Source organism: Ascaphus truei, chromosome 6 (assembly GCF_040206685.1).
Source record: "Ascaphus truei isolate aAscTru1 chromosome 6, aAscTru1.hap1, whole genome shotgun sequence".
Lineage (NCBI taxonomy): Eukaryota > Metazoa > Chordata > Amphibia > Anura > Ascaphidae > Ascaphus > Ascaphus truei.
Window position 1 is genome coordinate 27402167 of NC_134488.1, and position 22670 is coordinate 27424836.

A 22670-nucleotide genomic window follows, 5' to 3' on the forward strand; every position below is an offset into this window, starting at 1 on the left:
TTCCTTACAATGCATCTGATCTCAGACACGCTATTAGAGAGGGTTGGGGTTCCTTACAATGCATCTGATCTCAGACACGCTATTAGAGAGGGTTGGGGTTCCTTACATTGCATCTGATCTCAGACGCGCTATTAGAGGGGGTTGGGGTTCCTTACAATGCATCTGATCTCAGACGCACTATTAGAGAGGGTTGGGGTTCCTTACAATGCATCTGATCTCAGACGCGCTATTAGAAACATTGTTCCTGTTTTTACAGATCCAGCTAAAAGAATGAAGGGAGCTTACGGCTACATCGGGTATTTTGGAGTCATTCTGCTGTCTATAACCGCAGCGTTGCAGCTTCTCCATCTTGTCTGACAGCAACGGCTTTATTTCCCAGTTTGACAATGTTTCTTCATTGCTAAAATGTTTTTTGATATACCACATGTATGTGTCATTACTGTTCTCTCAGCGTATTCTTCTATGCTGCCTGGATCTGTATAGTTCTACGCGTTTTGTTCTGAGAAGAAAATTAAGAGTGAAATGTAAAAAAAAAATATATATATATTGATCAAAACAAACGCATTCCTTTTGTTTTTTAATGCAGCAACCCTTGTTACTACGTATGTATTTATTTTACTTTATACAGCACCAAGTACTGACTCAATTTCCAGTATAGTCACAGGACATAGTGGTATGTTGCGGGCACACAATATTTAGAGAACTATTTAAGGGGTTCACTAGCTGATCAGCTCCGGGAGTCCCCCAAATTCTGGAAATAACCAATGGTGGAGTTACCCCTAGGCATGCAACCTTCCATTTTTCTTTCTGTAAACGACCCAGAATCCTTGTCTGTTGCAGCTTAACTACTGTATGACCTGTTTATAAAGGGGGTGAAGGGAGCCGGTTTGGGGGCTTGCTGTGAGAGACACACAGACACACTCGCTGGGATTTTATCTTTACAGAAAATGTCAGGCATCACACAACAGATCATGGACAGGAAGCAGAACAGTGACAGTCTGTGATCTCATTTATGTCATTACCCAGAATCCTCCCTAGAGCACAGTGCAGTCTCAAGCTAACCATGGTAACCTCAAACGCTAGAGATGAAAAGACCATGGTTTTTAACACTAAACATTGTTTTAAAAAGAGCAGGACAAGATACTAATATTTATATGAGTTACACTTATATAGGCTTCGAGGGAGGAATGCTGTTTTATCACACCTAAACCTGGCAAACCTCCCACCCAGACTCTATCCCCTCTCATCTCTATAAAAAAAACACCAAGGAGTATGGGTAATCATGGCACAATTAAATTGAACAAATGACATTTTTACTTGGCTGCTTCTTCCCTGTAAGAAATAGCTGCAAGTAATGTACAACCTCAAGGGATCAAGCCACTGTTTTATCTCGTGGCAGCGGCAGGGTTTGTAGATTTTTGGCTACAGTTCTGATAAGCCGGGACACTGAGGTGTGGCTAGTTGCACGATAACCACATTTAGGTTTCAAGGTTTACACACTTGCTTAACTAGAAGATAAAGGTTGTTTGTTACATTCATTCAGCTAAACCGGCCAACACCAATTCTCAAGTGCCACCAACAGGTCTGGTTTTCAGGATATCCCTGCTTCAGCAGAGGTGGCTCAATCGGTCCCTGTTTCAGCACAGGTGGTGCAGTCTTCAACTGAGCCACTGATTGAGCCCCCTGTGCTGAAGCAGGGATATCCTGAAAACCTGACCTGTTGGTGCCCCTTGCGGACTGGAGTTGGCTAAATCTTCCTTTCATATGTAGTGCAGTTCAATGGACATTTTTTTTTTCCAGCTAAGAAATTTAATTCTGGTTTTTAAAACACTTATTACTCTTAAAAGAATACGTAAGAACGATCACAATTTGGCTGCGACTTAATACCCTTGGCTACTATTCTCCTCAATTTCTATTTACTTTTTTTTTTAAGTACACAAAATGTGTTTAATTCATTTCAGTTCTTGTGGCTGAGGATTCAAATGTTTTTTCACGTGAACCAAAGAACAAGATCTGTATCTATGACATAAAAGAAATAAAACGTGCTGATCTAAATCATTTTATTCCTAATGAACTAGTTAACGAGCATGCAGCTATTTCTACTACATTATCTAGAAATATATGTACAAAGTATTATCTAGCATTAGGACTTCCTCTTCTGCCTCATATTTCCGGGGGTCCCTGTCTCTCTTATTCTTTCAGCTATATTGTACTATCTGTTCTGACTGGGTTATTGCTTTTACCCTTCTGCTTCCGAAATGATTTCCTTAGCTGGCCAATGTATTATGAGATATTAAAGCACCCACTTCTTTCTTTTAATTAAAGGGGATTTTTCTCTGGGGTGTTCTCTAGCAATAATAATAATATTATGTTCTTGTATAGCGCTGCTAGTTGTACGCAGCGCTTTACAGAGACATTTTGCAGGCACAGGTCCCTGCCCCGTGGAGCTTGCAATCTATGTTTTTGGTGCCTGGGGCACAGGGAGATAAAGTGACTTGCCCAAGGTCACAAGGAGCCGACATCAGGAATTCAACCAGGCTCCCCTGCTTCAGACTCGGTGCCAGTCAGCGTCTATACTCACTGAGCCGCTCCTTCTCCCAATACTGCCCACTTTGGTCGATGGGGCCCGCATGTTAACTGGGGATCTTTCTCCTTTTTAACTTCCCTATAGAAGAAAAGAAGGAAAAATATGAGCTGTTACTGTGTTTCCCAGGTGCAGAGGATGCGAGAGGGAGCAGTGGGCCAAACGTTTGGTGCTGTTAGATCACAGAGTAAGGCCGCGTCCATAGTCTGCGCGACGGGCGCGTGCTGCAAACAAAAGGCCGAAACTTAATGAGGACGGCCATAGAGCCAATCACTCACGTGACGTCACAGGCAGGCCTCCCCGTTGCGTCTCCTCCAGATCCCACAGGCCAGGGATCACCTCTGCAGCAGGCGCGCACGACGCCATGCGCTCCGTCATGCGCACCTACTATATCGGGGACCTAACTTAGTAATAGATAGAGTCCAATTGTTGTGCGCTCTGGTGAGCGTCTATTGGGGTTGTAAATCAGTATGCCCGGTTGGGGGGGGGGGGGGGGGGGGCGTGAGCAAGATGTGAAGGGGAGCAGTAGCGGGTCTTGGAGATATCAGCGGTATAGCAACCGAACTCCTATTGACAGCGAAGCAGCTCTCACAGCTGCCAGACAGACTGGGATAGCTTCAGGGGGCTAAACACAGGATAGTGGAGGTAAGGAAAAGCCCTCTTGCCTCCCAGTTTGTTTCCTGGTTGACCTTCTTGTCCCGCTGGCTTGAAAGATGTAGAGACCGCACATCCACAGTACACAAACACCTAATCCCCCCCTGTGGTGCTGCCGAAGTCAGAGGAGCAGCAGCAGCAGCAGCAGAGTTGGAGAGATTCAGGGCACTCAAACAATGTCCGGGCAGTCCTCAAACAGGAACCACATGAAAAGACAGGGTACCCGGGTATGGAAAATAGAAAAGGCTTTATTGAAGCATAGGTGAGTGGTTAAGAAAATGACAGGGTAGTCCTCCCTGTCTTTTCATATGGTTCCTATTTGAGGACTGCCCGGACATTGCGTGCCCTGAATCTCTCCAACTCTGCTGCTGCTAACTTAGTAGTAACCTGGTTCGAAACCCAGTGTCCGCTCCTAGTAGCTTTGAGCAAGTCACCCAATCTCCCAATGCCTCAGGCATCGATTGTGAACTCTTCAGGGCAGGAAATACATTTCCCTGCAAAGCCAGTACATTATCAGATATACAGTATATATTATTTTTATAAAGCATAACAGACTCAATCTATATATATATATTTATATTTAAGAATGTGTGTGTGTGTGTGTGTGTGTGTGTGTGTGTGTGTGTGTGTGTGTGTGTGTGTGTGTGTGTGTGTGTGTGTGTGTGTGTGTGTGTGTGTGTGTGTGTGTGTGTGTGTGTGTGTGTGTGTGTGTGTGTGTGATTACGCACACCTAATCTGCCAAACCCAGAATGACCAAACTTGGAAGGATAAATTGATGTACCAAAATAAGGTGAACTGTCATGGTTTGGAACCTCTTAAACACTCCAAAGGCGGCACTGCTAGGAAAGTTAGGTTCCATAGGTTATCTCAAGCAAGTCAACCACCAGAGAGTCATGGCCGGCCCCTCTGCCAGTGATTTGTTTAAGGGTCTTTCTTAAAACCAACAAACTAGTCTTTTGGGGTAATTAATAATATGTATACCCTATAGGAGTATTCTATGCTCTTGTTTATCTGTAGCTCTGTCCCAATACAAAAATGGCATTTGACTCATGTTACTTTCCCTGCAGTAATGGGATCACGCACCTTGCTCCCCTCTTTTCTCCCCAAGCATTTGTTGCCTTGAAATGTTTCTCTGGGGTTCTACGGTTTACAGCACCTAAGCCCAACACCTCCTCTGTCTCCTCTGTCTGAAGGACAGAAGAAGACAAAGGTTAAGAGACGTGCAGAATGGACAAAGAACAGCTTTAGGCTACACCTATGCAATATTCAGAAACCAAGCTTTGTGGGCTTAAATTCGGGTCATAATTATAAATTGGAGCTACTAACATTAACATAGATTAAACAGGGATGTGCGCTGGTATAAAAAGGTGTCAACTGCCTCATTTTTAAATGTCAACATTGTGACTGTTATTGATCCCACATTAGGCTAGCTGTGTAATCGTATAAACCTACACAGCCATTCTGGGGGGAAATTGTTTTGGGCTCATTTATCAAAATCTACCGGCTGCAAATTAACTGCATCAAATGTATCGCTTTGGAATCAATGTGGTATTTTCTTTGATAATCTTTTGCACCAGATTAGCAGCTAGGAGACTTTTGTCAATAAAACAATAACCCCCTTTTGTTCCCTTTGTGCAGAAAACACTGGATGCACCACTTTTTTTTTATGCATGCCGTTACCAAGATGGTCATGCTCCACGTGACAACTCAGAATGAATTTAACACCTCCTATTTCCCCTACAAAGATGGCCTCAAACTGCCTTTGTTGCTTGCATAAAGATGGCCTCAAACTGCCTTTGTTGCTTGCATTGCATCAACCCCATCCTGCTTTCTTCCCTTTACCAAGATGGCCGCCCGCGCTGTACACCTTGGGCATAACGCATTACTTCCTGTTTCTTTCCCTTACCAAGATGGCCGCCCGCGCTGTACACCTGGGGCATAGTAACGCGCTACTTCCTGTTTCTTACCTTTACCAAAATGGCCGCCCGTTGACTTCAAATCTCCTCTGCTTACAGAGCCAGCCCTCTATTCTCTGTAGGGATTTCTCTGGTGAGAAGTGATCACATTGTGGCTGCGTCACTGGAGCTGTAGGGATTGTTTATTAAGAGGCCAGAGCTGCAAGGTTTGTCCCTGATTCTTCATCATGTATTGTTTGTGTAGCTTATTGTAACTATAACACAATGTGGCTCTAAACTCCATCTGCACCAAATAACTTAAACTATTGATAATAGCTACATATGGGGGGGGGGGGGGGGGTAGGTTGCTTGCTTGCTGAGATATCAGGGGGTATTTAATCTGTCTCCCTGCTGCTATGTCATTGCAATGCAATGTGTTTAAATACAGGTACATCGATACATCAATAACAATAAGATGACATCATTGTAATGGATGTAAGGATGGCCCTGGTCTAAATAGCTTACAATCTAAAATATAATATTGCTATATGTATGTTTGTATACACATTTATATGCATTTATTCTGCACTATTGCAATTGGATTAACACGGCTATTTGTTTTATTTATGTATACACACCCTCTGGAAATCCACAGATTAACTATTGCATATACCATACTTTGACACTGATACACGTATAATATGGTACTGTATACTGTTATATACAATTATGTACTGTTGAACCTTTTCATAGCTTGCAGATGTCTTAACTCCGCTGCCAGCAATGCATTGAAACAACTCCGGCTTAAAATGTGCCATTATTCTAAAGCTTTCGCAGCCCAATATAAGTCCTTAATGGTTTTTCATTCAAATAATATTAATACTTCTGTTATTGTCTTGATCACGCTGGATCACTTCCTTCCCAGCTTTGAAGCGTAGCATATATACTTTGCCGGTTTGGTTTTATAGATGGTAAGGACTGCGAGATACCATGTTTGCCAAATCAGACTAGGCAGAGAATTTTGATGTAGAATTTAAAGGGTCAGTTTTTTAGGTGAATTGTGTCTGATTTACACTTAAAAATAGTTATCGGACAGGTATAAATATATATTTTTAACTTTTCCATGGTAAACAAAATCTTTGGAGGGTTCTTAGCCAACCAGGTACAACACCCACTGACTGACTTTGTCAGATGAATGTTAATGACTCCTAGAATTAACATGTATAAATAAAAACAACCCCCTGGTGCACACCCCTAGGGTCCCCTTAGTATGCCTGCAAAATGTCAGGTGTCTGGGTTGCATGGTCCTGGCGCTCTGCCTCTGACAGACAGACTCTTTTATTACAGGTTATAAGGAAGCCAATTGCATTGGTAAATATTTTTGTGACTCACCATATTGAACCCCATACAGCCCAATATAATATATATGTGTATCAATGTGTATAGTGCCATTGCTTTCCCCAGTAATGGACACATCCAAATAATGGTAGTAAACATCCCTACACAAAAGAGCTTACAATCAGATTTAATATGATCGAGTCTAATATAGCTCATCTTCTAGCCACTCCATGCATACCCACTGGGGGAACTGATGCAGGGTGTAAATGCCAGACATCAACCCTAGAGCAGAACGGTCCTTTGTGTCCCGCAACGTGGCAGTATGTTACATCTAAGAGCTTTCAGTTAGTCGGGGGTGGCCAACTCCAATGGGCCACCACCAGGTTATATTTTAAGGATATCTCTGCTTCAGCACAGGTGGCTCAATCAGTGGCTGTGCTAAAGTAGGGATATCATGAAAACCCGACCTGTCGGTGGCTCTTGAGGACTGGAGTTAAGCACCCCTGCGTTGGTTGATTGTAACATGGTTTGAATGCTCTGTTCACGCACAGCAAAGTCATGTGTTATTCTGTAGCGTCACGTGACTCCTCAGCTGGGTAAAAACACAACAACTGAGCATCATTGTTTCCTGGGTTTGTATTAACCCCTTCTCTGCCGGCGGGAAGGGCTCGTTTCTTTACTCACTCGGAATGTGCATCGCTTCCCTCATTGGGAATATGGGGGGGGGAATCCAGACACGCCAACCGACTATTACAATAAATAAAAATATGAAAGTATTACTCTGATTTTTCTCATGTAAGTTTTAATATCTCATTGGTGTAACTGGATTTGGTCTTCTGAATATTGTATATTAGAAGGGTTTTATCTTGGGTTTAGGTTAGAAACACACAAGGTGTTATCCAAAACACCATTCATATGCCATCTTGCAGTATTATTTTTTTGTGGATCACACCGTATGCTTTGATTTTAATTTTTTTACATTAATTTGTTCATTTAGTTTCAGTGTTAACGTTTGGGGTTTAGTTAGGATTTATCATTGGTCTTCTGGCACAAGGACACTTTTTTTGTGGCTTTTGAAGACACCTTGTAGTCCATTCTATTCAATAGGCCGTGGGGTGACTTTTAGCGGCAGAAGACAGCTTAGTCAACTTGGGCCTTTATATTTTAGTATATAGAGCAGTGTATAAAATATAGTTGCATGGTGTCAATAGTTTGTGTTTTAGATCCACTGCCTTTGAAGAATCAGTCTCATGTAGGACCAAAGTGGTATGTCAGTGACATGTTTAATATTTTATTATGGGGTAGGGGGTCTATGCAAAGTGTTGTTAAACACATAGTGACATCAGACAGAAGGGAGCAGCCAGGGGACATCAAACCCCCTCCCAAGTCTCCGCTCAGCGCGTTTACATAATAAGGCTGGGGCCATGGTACCGCGGACCGTGCGGACGCATCCGCATGCTGAGCGATCAGACTGCCAGTGATCGCTGCCATGCAGCCTGCGCGCACGTGGAAGCGGGAGGGGGCGCGCGCTGTGCGAGAAATCAGTTCAAACTGATTTCTTGGCACGACAGGCCGGTCACGTGAGCGGTTCGCCCAATGAGGGCGAACCAGCTCCATGAGGCCCCTAGGCACGCCCCCGATGACCGTCCACCGTGGCCAGGTAGGCGCCCGCTCACTGACCGGCCTCCGCATGGGCGAAGGCACCGTGGCCCCAGCCTTATTTTGCAAATTATTTAAAAAAAAATACTGGTGTCAGGTTTGGGTGAAAGGCACCGAGATATCACCCTTTAAACATGTCACTGCCATTAGTACACGTTGCTCCCAGTAGGGACTGCACCTTTAAGAATATCTGGGTCATTGGTTTAATGCGGGTTAAGAGTAACCAAAGTGTTATTTTATCTCCTGTCTCCCATATTTGCTTTTGTCTTCAGATCTCCGCACGATGTCTGGGTTTCTTGATGGGATGAGATGCTCAGAGTGCATCGACTGGGGAGAGAAGAGGAACACGATTGCGTCTGTTGCAGCTGGCGTTCTAGTGAGTCTTCTATTAATCTACTATCTTGTGGGATGGTTATTATATGTATTATAGCTATAACGCCGGCACTGCGCTATACATTGCTGACGTGCAATGTTACAACCTTAAGTGTGTGTGATTTAAAAAAAAAATTCAATATACACACAGGTGGCGTTTACACCTACAAGGGCGTCTTACATGCTTAAATCTCTCTGTGGCGCTCATTCAAATTAGCCTTTCTACGCATGAGACTGCCACTGTGTGAGAGAGGACAGTCGGAGCTTTGCTCTCCAGGTTGTGTCGCGACTTCAGAGAGCAGAATTTGACTAATCTGCCTGCGATGGGGGTGGGTGTGTGCATGCGATGGGGGTGGGTGTGTGCATGCGATGGGGGTGGGTGTGTGCATGCGATGGGGGTGGGTGTGTGCATGCGATGGGGGTGGGGGTGTGCATGCGATGGGGGTGGGTGGGTGCATGCGATGGGGGTGGGTGTGTGCATGCGATGGGGGTGGGTGTGTGCATGCGATGGGGGTGGGTGTGTGCATGCGATGGGGGTGGGTGTGTGCATGCGATGGGGGTGGGTGTGTGCATGCGATGGGGGTGGGTGTGTGCATGCGATGGGGGTGGGTGTGTGCATGCGATGGGGGTGGGTGGGTGCATGCGATGGGGGTGGGTGTGTGCATGCGATGGGGGTGGGTGTGTGCATGCGATGGGGGTGGGTGTGTGCATGCGATGGGGGTGGGTGTGTGCATGCGATGGGGGGGGTGTGCATGCGATGGGGGGGGGTGTGCATGCGATGGGGGTGCGTGTGCATGCGATGGGGGGGGTGTGCATGCGATGGGGGGGGTGTGCATGCGATGGGGGTGCGTGTGCATGCGATGGGGGTGCGTGTGCATGCGATGGGAGTGCGTGTGCGCATGCGATGGGGGTGCGTGTGTGCATGCGATGGGGGTGCGTGTGCATGCAATGGGGGTGCGTGTGCATGCAATGGGGGTGTGTGTGCATGCGATGGGGGTGCGTGTGCATGCGATGGGTGTGTGTGTGCATGCGATGTAAGCTTTGCAGTAGGCAGAGCTGTCAATCGCCCCGGCTTTCTACTCGCACACACATGTGGTGTGTGGATTGTACAAGGACAAACAATTTCTTCAAAGTACAGGTCTCATCTAAGAAGGACAACGTTTCAGCTCCCATATGGGATCTGAAACGTTGCCTTTCCATTGTTCTTGGCTGCCACATTAAATGGAGAGCTGCGTTATGCACGTGTGAGTGGAGCTCCACGTTGTATCTCTGCCCTAGAGGAGACCTGCACATTGTATAATTTTTTGTCTTGTGCTGTGTTGGCTGCACATGCAGGATCCTCCTCGCCCCAAACCGCTTCCCTGCACTTTTCTATGTGTACTATATGGATTGTACAAGGATACACAACCTTTTGCAATGCTCATTCTGACATGCTGCAGTACATACCTGTCAGCTAACTCCAATGACATCTCTTGGCTAAATTGCATCTACAGCCCAGTACGCTGATAGATAAACAGCACTACAAATCCAGGGTGGCTTTTGGCTAAGAGTTAAAGAAAACCAGAACTGGAATACATTGCCCTGAAAACTAAGAGTTGGATGACTTCCCCCCCTTCCCCCCCCCCTCTCCCCATGACAGGACACTGTTGTTACGTAGTCTAAGTTTGGTGCTTGCACAGTTCTTCACAGGTTGGTGGATCATCATAGATGCCGCCGTTAAATATCCCAGCGGAGAATCGCTGAACCACTCTTACCACGCGTGTGGGGTCATAGCCACCGTCGCATTTTTAATGTAAGTGACATGTAAACGAGCTGTAATATAACTTTGTGGCATAACTCTTCCATGTGCGCATGTCATCCTGACTCTCCGAGGGTTCGCATTTCCGTTAGCTGCAGCATGCGTGGCCGGCAAGTGGCGATTACGCATGCGCAACATATGTCACAGGACAAGCGCACAATCTTACACATTAAATGTGCAGTTCCCACCAATACGGCCTATTTTAAAGTGAGCTGCATGTGTTGCCCTTAAAAGCAGGTCACCCACCTGATTTTTATATTTTTTACTCGCTGCTTTTATTTTAATTAAATCTTTATTTTAAAAAATGATTGTTCCCGTGGCAAATCCTGCTGTTTCGTCTCACTTTCTCCAATCGGCAGCACAGGGCTGTTTTTCCATGCAGACTACAAAGGGGACAAATGTTGTATCTTAATCTCCTATAAGTTTCCTTGAAGTCTGGGAACGTCACTAGCTGCCCCTTTTAATGTCACCAGTTTGAAATGTCCCCACTCCGTAAATCCCTTAGTAATCTGGCACCGTGACTTGGCTGTCAGATAACGGTGTCACTAATCTTGTTCCCAGGATAAACGCGGTGTCGAACGGGCAGGTCCGCGGTGACGGTTACAGCGAAGGATGCATAGGGCAGATTGGTAAGAGCTGGAGTTTTGCCGGCCTCTCATCATCGGATTTTAGGGCTCGCTCCTTCCAAAAAAAGACACCCCGGGTTACCACAAGTTCAGGTTAAAGTGTTGTTATTATTATCGTTTAATTGTAAAGTGCCAACATATGCCGCAGCGCGGTACAATAGGGTACAGCGTTATGTAAATTATATCAACAGAATGACAGGCCAAATAAGAACAAACAAGCGCAAACCGAAAGAGAGGTAATGAGGGAGCTGGTTCTGAGAGCTTACACTCTAGAGGCAAAAAGGGGCAATGGTGGAACAAAAGGTAGTGGCTGCAGAGTATACATCAGGATAGAATATGGTCCTGAAACACAGATGATCCCATTAGGGTTCAGTGGTATGGGTGTTTGGGAGTATGGGTGTTGGTCCAGACGCACAGCTGATCCCACTAACGTTTGGGGGTGTGGTTGTTGGGTGGTGTTGGATAGCGTGGAGATTGCTGCAACCGCATAGCTGATCCCACTAACGTTTGGGGGTGTGGATGTTGGGGGGTGTTGGAAAGCGTGGAGATTGCTCCAGCCGCACGGCTGATCCCATGAACGTTTGGGGGTGTGGATGTTGGGGGGTGTTGGATAGCGTGGAGATTGCTCCAGCCGCACGGCTGATCCCATGAACGTTTGGGAGTGTGGATGTTGGGGGGTGTTGGATAGCGTGGAGATTGCTCCAGCCGCACGGCTGATCCCATGAACGTTTGGGGGTGTGGATGTTGGGGGGTGTTGGATAGCGTGGAGATTGCTCCAGCCGCACGGCTGATCCCATGAACGTTTGGGGGTGTGGATGTTGGGGGGTGTTGGATAGCGTGGAGATTGCTCCAGCCGCATAGTTAACGTCCATTTACTTGAAGGGAAGCTGCTGCATTTTTATTTTTATCCTCTCCTTGTATTGAAGTCTCCGCTATGACAATGTAACAATGAACAGGGGGGAGGGGGTACAGAAAAGAAAAAGGGATGCAAGTTTCTCGTCACCAAGGCCAAGGCCTAGTCAATATGACTTTTAATCATGTGAAAAAGCATCGATGGTTTCAGTGCAACGTGCCACCTTACACATGATATTCAGACACAAGTCCTCACCCTCTCGTACTTAGCTTCGTTTTATGATTGCAAAGATCTTACGCTGAGATTGCAGAGTTAATGGTAATGGAGTAATGCAGGGGTCTGCAAGCCCTGCGCCCTCCAGCCTGCTTACCCCCCCTTCCCGCTCCGGCGTAAAATGACGGCGCCATGGCAACGTGACATCACGTGACCCCCGCGCTCGGGTTGCCATGGCGACGCATCACTGGAAAGTTAAGGCAGGGGAGTGCAAACTTTTGGAGCTGCGCTCCCCTGCCTGTTCGCGCGCCCCCCTACCTGGTTTGGCGTAATCAAATTACCCCGCTGGGTCACGTGACCCAGTTGCCATGGAGACGGAAGTGTGACGTCACTCCGCATGACACAGCGGAGTAATTTGACGCCACGTTGCCATCGCGACGCGTCCCAGCAACGCGTCGGAACCCCGGTAAGGGAGTTGCAGAGGCCTCACGCGATCCCCCGGCATTTAATTAAAATGCCTCGGAGAAGAGCGCGAGCCTCTGCAACCGCCCGCGCCACCCCAAAAAAATCCCACGCGCCCCACTTTGCGCACCGCTGAGTAAAAGTAAGTAAAGTTACCGAGGCCTCGCGCCATCCCCGGCATTTTATTTAAATGCCTTCGGGGAAAGCGCGGGGCTTCTGTAACCGCCGTGCCCCCCCCAGAGCAAATCTCGTGCCCCCCAGTTTGCGCCCCCCCGGAGTAATGTGTATATATGACACCGTGCACCTGTATATTTCCCTTTTCAGGTGCCCGCATTTGGCTGTTCATTGGATTTATGTTGGCTTTCGGTTCTCTGATTGCATCAATGTGGATTCTCTTTGGCGGTTATGTAGCAGCAGAAGGTAGGAAATCTTGTGTCATACGCACATTAGTGACCGCACTCTGGGGAAGTCTGAGTGGTAGCGCACACATACACACATTAGTGACCGCACTCTGGGGAAGTCTGAGTGGTAGCGCGCACATACACACATTAGTGACCGCACTCTGGGGAAGTCTGAGTGGTAGCGCACACATACACACATTAGTGACCGCACTGTGGGGAAGTCTGAGTGGTAGCGCACACATACACACATTAGTGACCGCACTGTGGGGAAGTCTGAGTGGTAGCGCGCACATACACACATTAGTGACCGCACTCTGGGGAAGTCTGAGTGGTAGCGCGCACATACACACATTAGTGACCGCACTCTGGGGAAGTCTGAGTGGTAGCGCACACATACACACATTAGTGACCGCACTGTGGGGAAGTCTGAGTGGTAGCGCACACATACACACATTAGTGACCGCACTGTGGGGAAGTCTGAGTGGTAGCGCGCACATACACACATTAGTGACCGCACTCTGGGGAAGTCTGAGTGGTAGCGCGCACATACACACATTAGTGACCGCACTCTGGGGAAGTCTGAGTGGTAGCGCACACATACACATTAGTGACCGCACTCTGGGGAAGTCTGAGTGGTAGCGCACACATACACATACACACACTAGTGACCGCACTCTGGGGAAGTCTGAGTGGTAGCGCGCACATACACACATTAGTGACCGCACTCTGGGGAAGTCTGAGTGGTAACAATGGTATTTGGGACCAAGACTAAATTTGTAAAGCTTCCAGTGACTGAGCTCCTGATTAGAACCAACGCTAACACCACCCTAACACCTGTCACTAGTTTTAAATACCTGGGCTTATGGTTTGACTCCCACTTAACATTCGGGATGCACATTGATACCCTGACAACCAAGACCTATGCCAAACTAGGGGTACTTTACAGGAACAAATCCTCCCTAAGTCTCCTGGTCAGAAAGCGTATTGCACAGCAGATGCTAATGCCAATTATTGACTATGGAGACATAGTATATGGCTCGACTCCTCAAACCCACCTTAGCAAACTTGACACCCTCTACAATTCAATTTGTCGTTTTGTTCTCCAATGCAACTACAACACACATCACTGCGAAATGCTCAAAGAACTAGATTGGTCATCACTAGAGTCTAGGCGCAAAGTTCACCTTTCCTGTCTCACCCTCAAATACTTTCTGGGCAAGCTACCCAGCTACCTGAACAAGCTCCTCACCCCTACCACATGCAGTACCTATCACCTGAGATCAGACTCCAAAAGACTATTCATGGTCCCAAGACTCAACAAAGTATCCGGACGTTCCTCCTTCTCCTTCCGTGCACCCCAAAACTGGAACAACCTACCAGAGACTCTCACATCCACCACCAGCTTAAGTTCTTTCAAATCTAAGGCTGTCTCACACTTTAATCTGGTCTGTAACTGTTTCATACGCTCATAATATATATTTTCTTTAACTGTGCATGCAATGTCTTGTATATAAATGTACACCTTGTTCATTTATGTAACTGTATTTGTAACCATGTATTATTTGTTTTACTCTGTGCCCAGGACATACTTGAAAACGAGAGGTAACTCTCAATGTATTACTTCCTGGTAAAATATTTTATAAATAAATAATACACATTAGTGACCGCACTCTGGGGAAGTCTGAGTGGTAGCGCGCACATACACACATTAGTGACCGCACTCTGGGGAAGTCTGAGTGGTAGCGCACACATACACACACTAGTGACCGCACTCTGGGGAAGTCTGAGTGGTAGCGCACACATACACACATTAGTGACCGCACTCTGGGGAAGTCTGAGTGGTAGCGCGCACATACACACATTAGTGACCGCACTCTGGGGAAGTCTGAGTGGTAGCGCACACATACACACATTAGTGACCGCACTCTGGGGAAGTCTGAGTGGTAGCGCACACATACACACATTAGTGACCGCACTCTGGGGAAGTCTGAGTGGTAGCGCACACATACACACATTAGTGACCGCACTCTGGGGAAGTCTGAGTGGTAGCGCGCACATACACACATTAGTGACCGCACTCTGGGGAAGTCTGAGTGGTAGCGCACACATACACACATTAGTGACCGCACTCTGGGGAAGTCTGAGTGGTAGCGCACACATACACACATTAGTGACCGCACTCTGGGGAAGTCTGAGTGGTAGCGCGCACATACACACACTAGTGACCGCACTCTGGGGAAGTCTGAGTGGTAGCGCACACATACACACATTAGTGACCGCACTCTGGGGAAGTTTGAGTGTTAGCGCACACATACACACACTAGTGACCGCACTCTGGGGAAGTCTGAGTGGTAGCGCGCACATACACACACTAGTGACCGCACTCTGGGGAAGTCTGAGTGGTAGCGCACACATACACACATTAGTGACCGCACTCTGGGGAAGTCTGAGTGGTAGCGCGCACATACACACACTAGTGACCGCACTCTGGGGAAGTCTGAGTGGTAGCGCGCACATACACACATTAGTGACCGCACTCTGGGGAAGTCTGAGTGGTAGCGCGCACATACACACATTAGTGACCGCACTCTGGGGAAGTCTGAGTGGTAGCGCGCACATACACACATTAGTGACCGCACTCTGGGGAAGTCTGAGTGGTAGCGCGCACATACACACACTAGTGACCGCACTCTGGGGAAGTCTGAGTGGTAGCGCGCACATACACACATTAGTGACCGCACTCTGGGGAAGTCTGAGTGGTAGCGCGCACATACACACATTAGTGACCGCACTCTGGGGAAGTCTGAGTGGTAGCGCACACATACACACATTAGTGACCGCACTCTGGGGAAGTCTGAGTGGTAGCGCACACATACACATTAGTGACCGCACTCTGGGGAAGTCTGAGTGGTAGCGCGCACATACACACATTAGTGACCGCACTCTGGGGAAGTCTGAGTGGTAGCGCACATACACACATTAGTGACCGCACTCTGGGGAAGTCTGAGTGGTAGCGCACACATACACACCCTAGTGACCGCACTCTGGGGAAGTCTGAGTGGTAGCGCACACATACACACACTAGTGACCGCACTCTGGGGAAGTCTGAGTGGTAGCGCGCACATACACACATTAGTGACCGCACTCTGGGGAAGTCTGAGTGGTAGCGCACACATACACACATTAGTGACCGCACTCTGGGGAAGTCTGAGTGGTAGCGCACACATACACACATTAGTGACCGCACTCTGGGGAAGTCTGAGTGGTAGCGCGCACATACACACATTAGTGACCGCACTCTGGGGAAGTCTGAGTGGTAGCGCGCACATACACACATTAGTGACCGCACTCTGGGGAAGTCTGAGTGGTAGCGCACACATACACACATTAGTGACCGCACTCTGGGGAAGTCTGAGTGGTAGCGCACACATACACACACTAGTGACCGCACTCTGGGGAAGTCTGAGTGGTAGCGCACACATACACACATTAGTGACCGCACTGTGGGGAAGTCTGAGTGGTAGCGCGCACATACACACATTAGTGACCGCACTCTGGGGAAGTCTGAGTGGTAGCGCACACATACACACACTAGTGACCGCACTCTGGGGAAGTCTGAGTGGTAGCGCACACATACACACATTAGTGACCGCACTCTGGGGAAGTCTGAGTGGTAGCGCGCACATACACACATTAGTGACCGCACTCTGGGGAAGTCTGAGTGGTAGCGCGCACATACACACATTAGTGACCGCACTCTGGGGAAGTCTGAGTGGTAGCGCGCACATACACACATTAGTGACCGCACTGTGGGGAAGTCTGAGTGGTAGCGCACACATACACACATTAGTGACCGCACTCTGGGGAAGTCTGAGTGGTAGCGCACACATACACACATTAGTGACCGCACTCTGGGGAAGTCTGAGTGGTAGCGCGCACATACACACATTAGTGACCGCACTCTGGGGAAGTCTGAGTGGTAGCGCGCACATACACACACTAGTGACCGCACTCTGGGGAAGTCTGAGTGGTAGCGCGCACATACACACATTAGTGACCGCACTCTGGGGAAGTCTGAGTGGTAGCGCGCACATACACACATTAGTGACCGCACTGTGGGGAAGTCTGAGTGGTAGCGCACACATACACACATTAGTGACCGCACTCTGGGGAAGTCTGAGTGGTAGTGCACACATACACACATTAGTGACCGCACTCTGGGGAAGTCTGAGTGGTAGCGCACACATACACACATTAGTGACCGCACTCTGGGGAAGTCTGAGTGGTAGCGCACACATACACACATTAGTGACCGCACTCTGGGGAAGTCTGAGTGGTAGCGCACACATACACACATTAGTGACCGCACTCTGGGGAAGTCTGAGTGGTAGCGCACACATACACACATTAGTGACCGCACTCTGGGGAAGTCTGAGTGGTAGCGCACACATACACACATTAGTGACCGCACTCTGGGGAAGTCTGAGTGGTAGCGCACACATACACACATTAGTGACCGCACTCTGGGGAAGTCTGAGTGGTAGCGCACACATACACACACTAGTGACCGCACTCTGGGGAAGTCTGAGTGGTAGCGCGCACATACACACATTAGTGACCGCACTCTGGGGAAGTCTGAGTGGTAGCGCACACATACACATTAGTGACCGCACTCTGGGGAAGTCTGAGTGGTAGCGCACACATACACATTAGTGACCGCACTCTGGGGAAGTCTGAGTGGTAGCGCGCACATACACACATTAGTGACCGCACTCTGGGGAAGTCTGAGTGGTAGCGCACACATACACATTAGTGACCGCACTCTGGGGAAGTCTGAGTGGTAGCGCGCACATACACACATTAGTTACCGCACTCTGGGGAAGTCTGAGTGGTAGCGCGCACATACACACATTAGTGACCGCACTCTGGGGAAGTCTGAGTGGTAGCGCACACATACACACACTAGTGACCGCACTCTGGGGAAGTCTGAGTGGTAGCGCACACATACACACATTAGTGACCGCACTCTGGGGCAGTCTGAGTGGTAGCGCACACATACACGCCAAGGTCAGCTTCAGATGGTGTGTAACTCGTACTATACCCAGCACTCGGGCGCAAGTGTTTTGCAGACGCACATGCTAACCGCTTAATATCAGCCAGCAATTGATTGCAAAGGAAGTCATTGCTGGGATGTGGCAGCAAAGAGGTTAATGGCTCCCAATGGTCTTTAACTGTCCAGGTTGCTTCCTGAGGTACTTACCTCCTTAGGGGGCGCCGGTATCTCCTGCTCAGGTTTAGCTGTCCCATCACATGGGCCAATAAGAAGCCGTGATGTCATATGCAACTTCCTATTGGCCCATGTGACCGGGGGCTTAAAACATCAGCTAAGATACCGGCATCCCCTAAGGAGATAAGTATCTCAGGATGCAGGGGGTCCACAGAGCTGAAATGAACAGGCTTCAGCTCCGGAGACCTTACGCTTCCGTCGAAGACTGGGCCACCTGTGCTGAAGCAGGGATATCCTGAATGCCTGGCCTGTTTGGTGGCCCTTGATGACTGGAGTTGCCCACTCCTGCCCAGACACATACAGAGATACCGCCGGGTCTGCCCGTATGTGTAACCATGCAGGTGAAATTGTAACCTTGTGCTGGATGGTTTTTGTGGCTGCTAGGGCCGTGCCACACGTGGCCCACACTGCACCAAAAGGGAGCACTTTTAACTTGTGGTAGGTAATGTCAATTTATCGCAAATAGTCAGAGCCTCTGAACACTAAAGTGCCTGAATGGCAAGGGGTTAATTATATATAATTGACCCCATTTTATTGCACAGTATGCGGGGCTGACCCTTTTAACGTTTGAATGATTGAAAACGTGCACATAAACAATACTGTGACAAACGGAGCACACTTGACACAATTAAACCCACACGTTGTGAGCGTCTGAATGACCTGGAAATGTGCATTTCTCATAGCAAAGCAGCTAACTCCTGGGCAGAGAGATGCCATTGCTACCCGAGACCACTAGGTGTCCCACCTTGTTCAAATTGATTATAGGTCTTGCTGCTATAACAGGCTTTTTTTAACATACGCTGAAAATATAAAATCTAGTTCTTTTCATGCGGCTGGATATTTCATTCTTTATAGGCATCCTTACCAAAAAATAAATAACGGGTCTTTTATAAAGTGCTTGGTGATGGCACATTGAGATACCAGCCTTGTTTAAGTATATTCTGGGAATATTAACCATTTATTGTCCCATAGTAGGGTGTAATACATCTGTACACACTGACCAGTCATTCCGAAATCTATACTATTAACTCCTTCTACACTGTAAAATAGCAAAATACAATAGAGATCAGTGCAGACAACGGAAAGCTATAACATCGGTGTAAATAATTTTTGTTTTCACAGGGGCGAGAGAAGTGTATCCTGGAATAGCCATCTTTTTTCAGAACGCTTTTATTTTCTTTGGGTAAGCTGCGCATTTGTAACATTTCCTTGGAGAACGAATACTGTTAACATCCGACCGTTGGTGTCCTGCTTGGGATAAGTGCTGTCCCTCAGGAGTTCTGCTGGTGGTGTCTGATATGGTGAATCTCTGATTCTTGGCCCTAGTCTGAAGGGGCCTTTTTGGTTTCTCCAGCAATTGGTACATTCTTGTTATTGATGTATTGCTGGTTTAGCAGGTGAATAATCTTTGCATATTGATCTTATTGTTTGGAGACCTGGTGGTGGCGGTGGTTTCTCTTTATATGTTTGGCATTTTATTTTTTGCCGATCTGTGTATCCCCACATTTCTGTATTCTGGTTAGAGGCCAATCTCTTTCTGATGAGCTTGTTGGAGAGGTTAGGAGGCTGCTTGTAGGCTATCGTTGAGGGGTTCTGGGAAAATAGTTTTCAGTCTTCCTTACCTAGAGAACATGGGTTGTAGATATTTGATGATTCCTTTGAGTTGTGGGAGAATGGGGTTGTATGTTATGACTAGCGGCATCCGTTCTGTTTTCCTTTTTAATTTGTACTGTAGTAACCTTTCTCTGCGGCCTGAATGACTTGTTCTATGTCTCTGTGTATTTGGTAAGCGGTCTAGACTTGTTCCATGAAGGCATTACAAGGTGATTTGAGGCTTCTGTCCATTGAGTTGGTGTTAGAACAGATTCTGTGGTATTGAAGTGTCTGTCTTAAAATTATAGATTATTTTGGTGTCCGGGGTGAAAGATTGTTTTATGTAACCACCTGTCGGTCTGTGAATTTTCTGTAAATCATGGTTCCAATGTAACATCTACTTTTACAGGGATTATGGTGTGCGAGGCATTAACTGTTGCGGTACAATTTTACAAGATTAGTTTTATAGATGGATGAAAGCTGTTGATGTCCTTGTGAGACTGTATCTGTGTTTTGTCCAGATGATAAATATGTCATAGATGTATCGGAGGTACATCAGGGTTTTATGTTCTGTCAGAAAGTCCTCCTCTAGGTTGGCTATAAAGAGATTGGTATATTGCGTGGACATGGTTGTGCCTATTGTTTACAGAAAGTGTCGGTCACCAAGAGAGAAGTTGCTATAAGAATAAATACGAGTTTAGTGACTGTTGGGGCTGTTGTGTGTTGTGACAGCTTAGTTGTAGGAATCTGGCTGACGGCAATACTGTTTTTGTGAGGGATGTTGGTATATAGCAAGTGGACTTCCATGATGGCTAGGGCAGAGTTGGGGGGTAGTTGGTTAATAGACTGCCATTTCCTCAGGAATTCTGTGGTGTCTTGGATAAAGCTCTTGGTTGTTACCAGAGGTTTTCAATGAGTCCTGTATTTGATACCAGAGATAATAGGACATGGAAAGTTCTTGGGGAAGGAGTGTCTGTCATACATTCCTGCAGTTGTTGTTGTTGGGGACAGATAGATTTAAGATTTCTAATTCCTTTCGATGTTCTATAGTTGGGTCTTTGGGTCGTCCTTTAGCGTATATCATGTCTAGCAGTTGTCTGTGTGCTTCCTTTATGTTGGCTGCAGTATTCACTGCACTATAAAAGATGCTACAAAAGATAGCAGTCACATTGTCCAAACATTTCAAACCCTGCAAATATTATTTTACTCTAGTTTCTTCTGGTACAACAGAAACATGTCCCCCTGTGCATCTTACTGGTTAAAATGGGCCAGGTTTGCATAGTTCACAAGCCAGAAGGATTAGAAGGGAATTCCATTGTGGTTTCGCCTCTCTGCAATGTTTATGACACTAACATTATCGAACTAAAACGTCATTCTGCTTAGCTCCTCCGGTGTATGTAATACTCTTGGGTCCTTGTGCAATATGCCGTGAAAAAGTCTTCCGTGTGCTGGAAAAACAAATCCGCTTCCTTCAAATGGACAGGACGAAAACCGTCACCAGAACGAATAAGTAACGTCACCGCGTTTTACTTCATAAGCTGTGAAGACATTTTCCATGTCCATGAAGAGATCAACTCCATTCACCTATATTGGCCTAACATTCTCTCTAGCACGGGGAAGACGCTTCACAGAATATTGAAACGGGTCCTCATACCTTATTAAAAACACACTACAACCCGTTTTGCCATAAAGACAAAAAAAACCGGTTATCACATTCAAACATATGCCTGTAATTTGGGTTATGATCGTATCTACTATATATTTTGGAAAGTGGTCTGTCTGCTATGCATTTGGACACCTCTTAAGATATCGTTTTTGTCTGTTACAAAAGTACAGTATCACATTTTAAATTTTATGAGGTTATTAGAATTTCCTTAATGAGTAAGTCGGCTACTGGGGGGTGTTGTATCTGGCATGTGACATCATACTGGTGACATCATAATGCACATAGCCTGGTGGCAGAGAGTCAAATGCCTATAAAGGTTACACAGAAAGCAGATGGAAAAAAAGAGGAGGTCTGTTGGCACAGGAGGAAAACGTAATAATGCTAGAGAAGGTGAGAGGTGGAATTGAGGACACCATAAGGTATTAAGGGAAAGTGATGGGAGGGAGGGAGAGAGATGAGTGGAAGGAGAGAGGGGGTTAGAGGAGGAGGAGGAGGAGAAGGGATGAGATTGGTTTCTTAGAATCCCCAAGCAACACCGGGTACTTTTAGCTAGTAGTATATATTTGGCTACCGCCTGTTCTACTGCTGTAGTACATCAGATCTAACGGGGATCATCTTCATATAAAACCCTTTAATAACTCCTTTTAATATATGTTCTTTTTTTCACAGGGGTCTCGTTTTCAAATTTGGCCGCACGGAAGATTTATGGCAGTAAATAAAGCATCTTCCTGCATCTTTTCTAATGCACATTTCTAACAATAATGTATTCAAACTTTTCGATAACCAGAGCTCTTTTGTCAGACTTCCGTGGCAGTGGATGAATATATATATATCTACCGGCAGTGTTAGGAGTCCCATTTAATACTGGCTTTTGCACTTTTGTTTAAAACGATCTATGTTTTCTTGTTTCTATACTTGTGGATATTTGTCAGAGAAATGAAACATTGAATAAAGGCAGTTGTAATAGTTGTTGTTAATTGTGTTCTCAATGTTTTTGTATTGAAAATATAATGTGTGCTGTTAAACTATATATGTGGACTTATTAAACATCATATGGTATATTATATAATTAAACTAAGTCCCACTTAGGACCAATATAAACTAATGGCAGATAAATATTTAATGGGTTAAATCAGGGGTCCCCCCCCCCCCATGATTTTCACCTGTGCTGAAGCTGGGATATCCTGAACCTGACCTGTTGGGGGAGGGGTCTTGAGAAACCCCCTGGCTTAAATGTTAGTGATTTGCCACTTGAAAAGAAACCAAATC

General features: G+C 46.6%; 1 protein-coding gene and 1 long non-coding RNA gene across 3 annotated transcripts; one reads left to right on the forward strand and one right to left on the reverse strand.

Annotated features, from left to right (window-relative positions):
* Positions 1-2581: 2581 nt before the first annotated feature.
* Positions 2582-5062, reverse strand: LOC142496412 (uncharacterized). Its single transcript, XR_012801980.1, has 2 exons — positions 4322-5062; positions 2582-2665 (listed from the first exon to the last, which is right to left on the reverse strand). It is a non-coding gene; the product is annotated as an uncharacterized LOC142496412 (long non-coding RNA).
* Positions 5063-5205: 143 nt separating this feature from the next.
* TMEM50A (transmembrane protein 50A) lies at positions 5206-22378 on the forward strand. Of its 2 annotated transcripts, XM_075603734.1 has the most exons (7): positions 5206-5360; positions 8403-8506; positions 10182-10294; positions 10862-10929; positions 12779-12874; positions 19265-19325; positions 22071-22378. In XM_075603734.1, exons 2-7 carry the CDS (start codon positions 8414-8416, stop codon positions 22114-22116), a joined length of 477 nt encoding a protein of 158 aa, XP_075459849.1. In that variant the 5' UTR covers positions 5206-5360; positions 8403-8413; the 3' UTR covers positions 22117-22378. The 2 variants fall into 2 exon arrangements, with proteins under 2 accessions (XP_075459849.1, XP_075459850.1); XM_075603735.1 differs by lacking the exon at positions 19265-19325.
* The last annotated feature ends 292 nt before the right edge of the window (positions 22379-22670 follow it).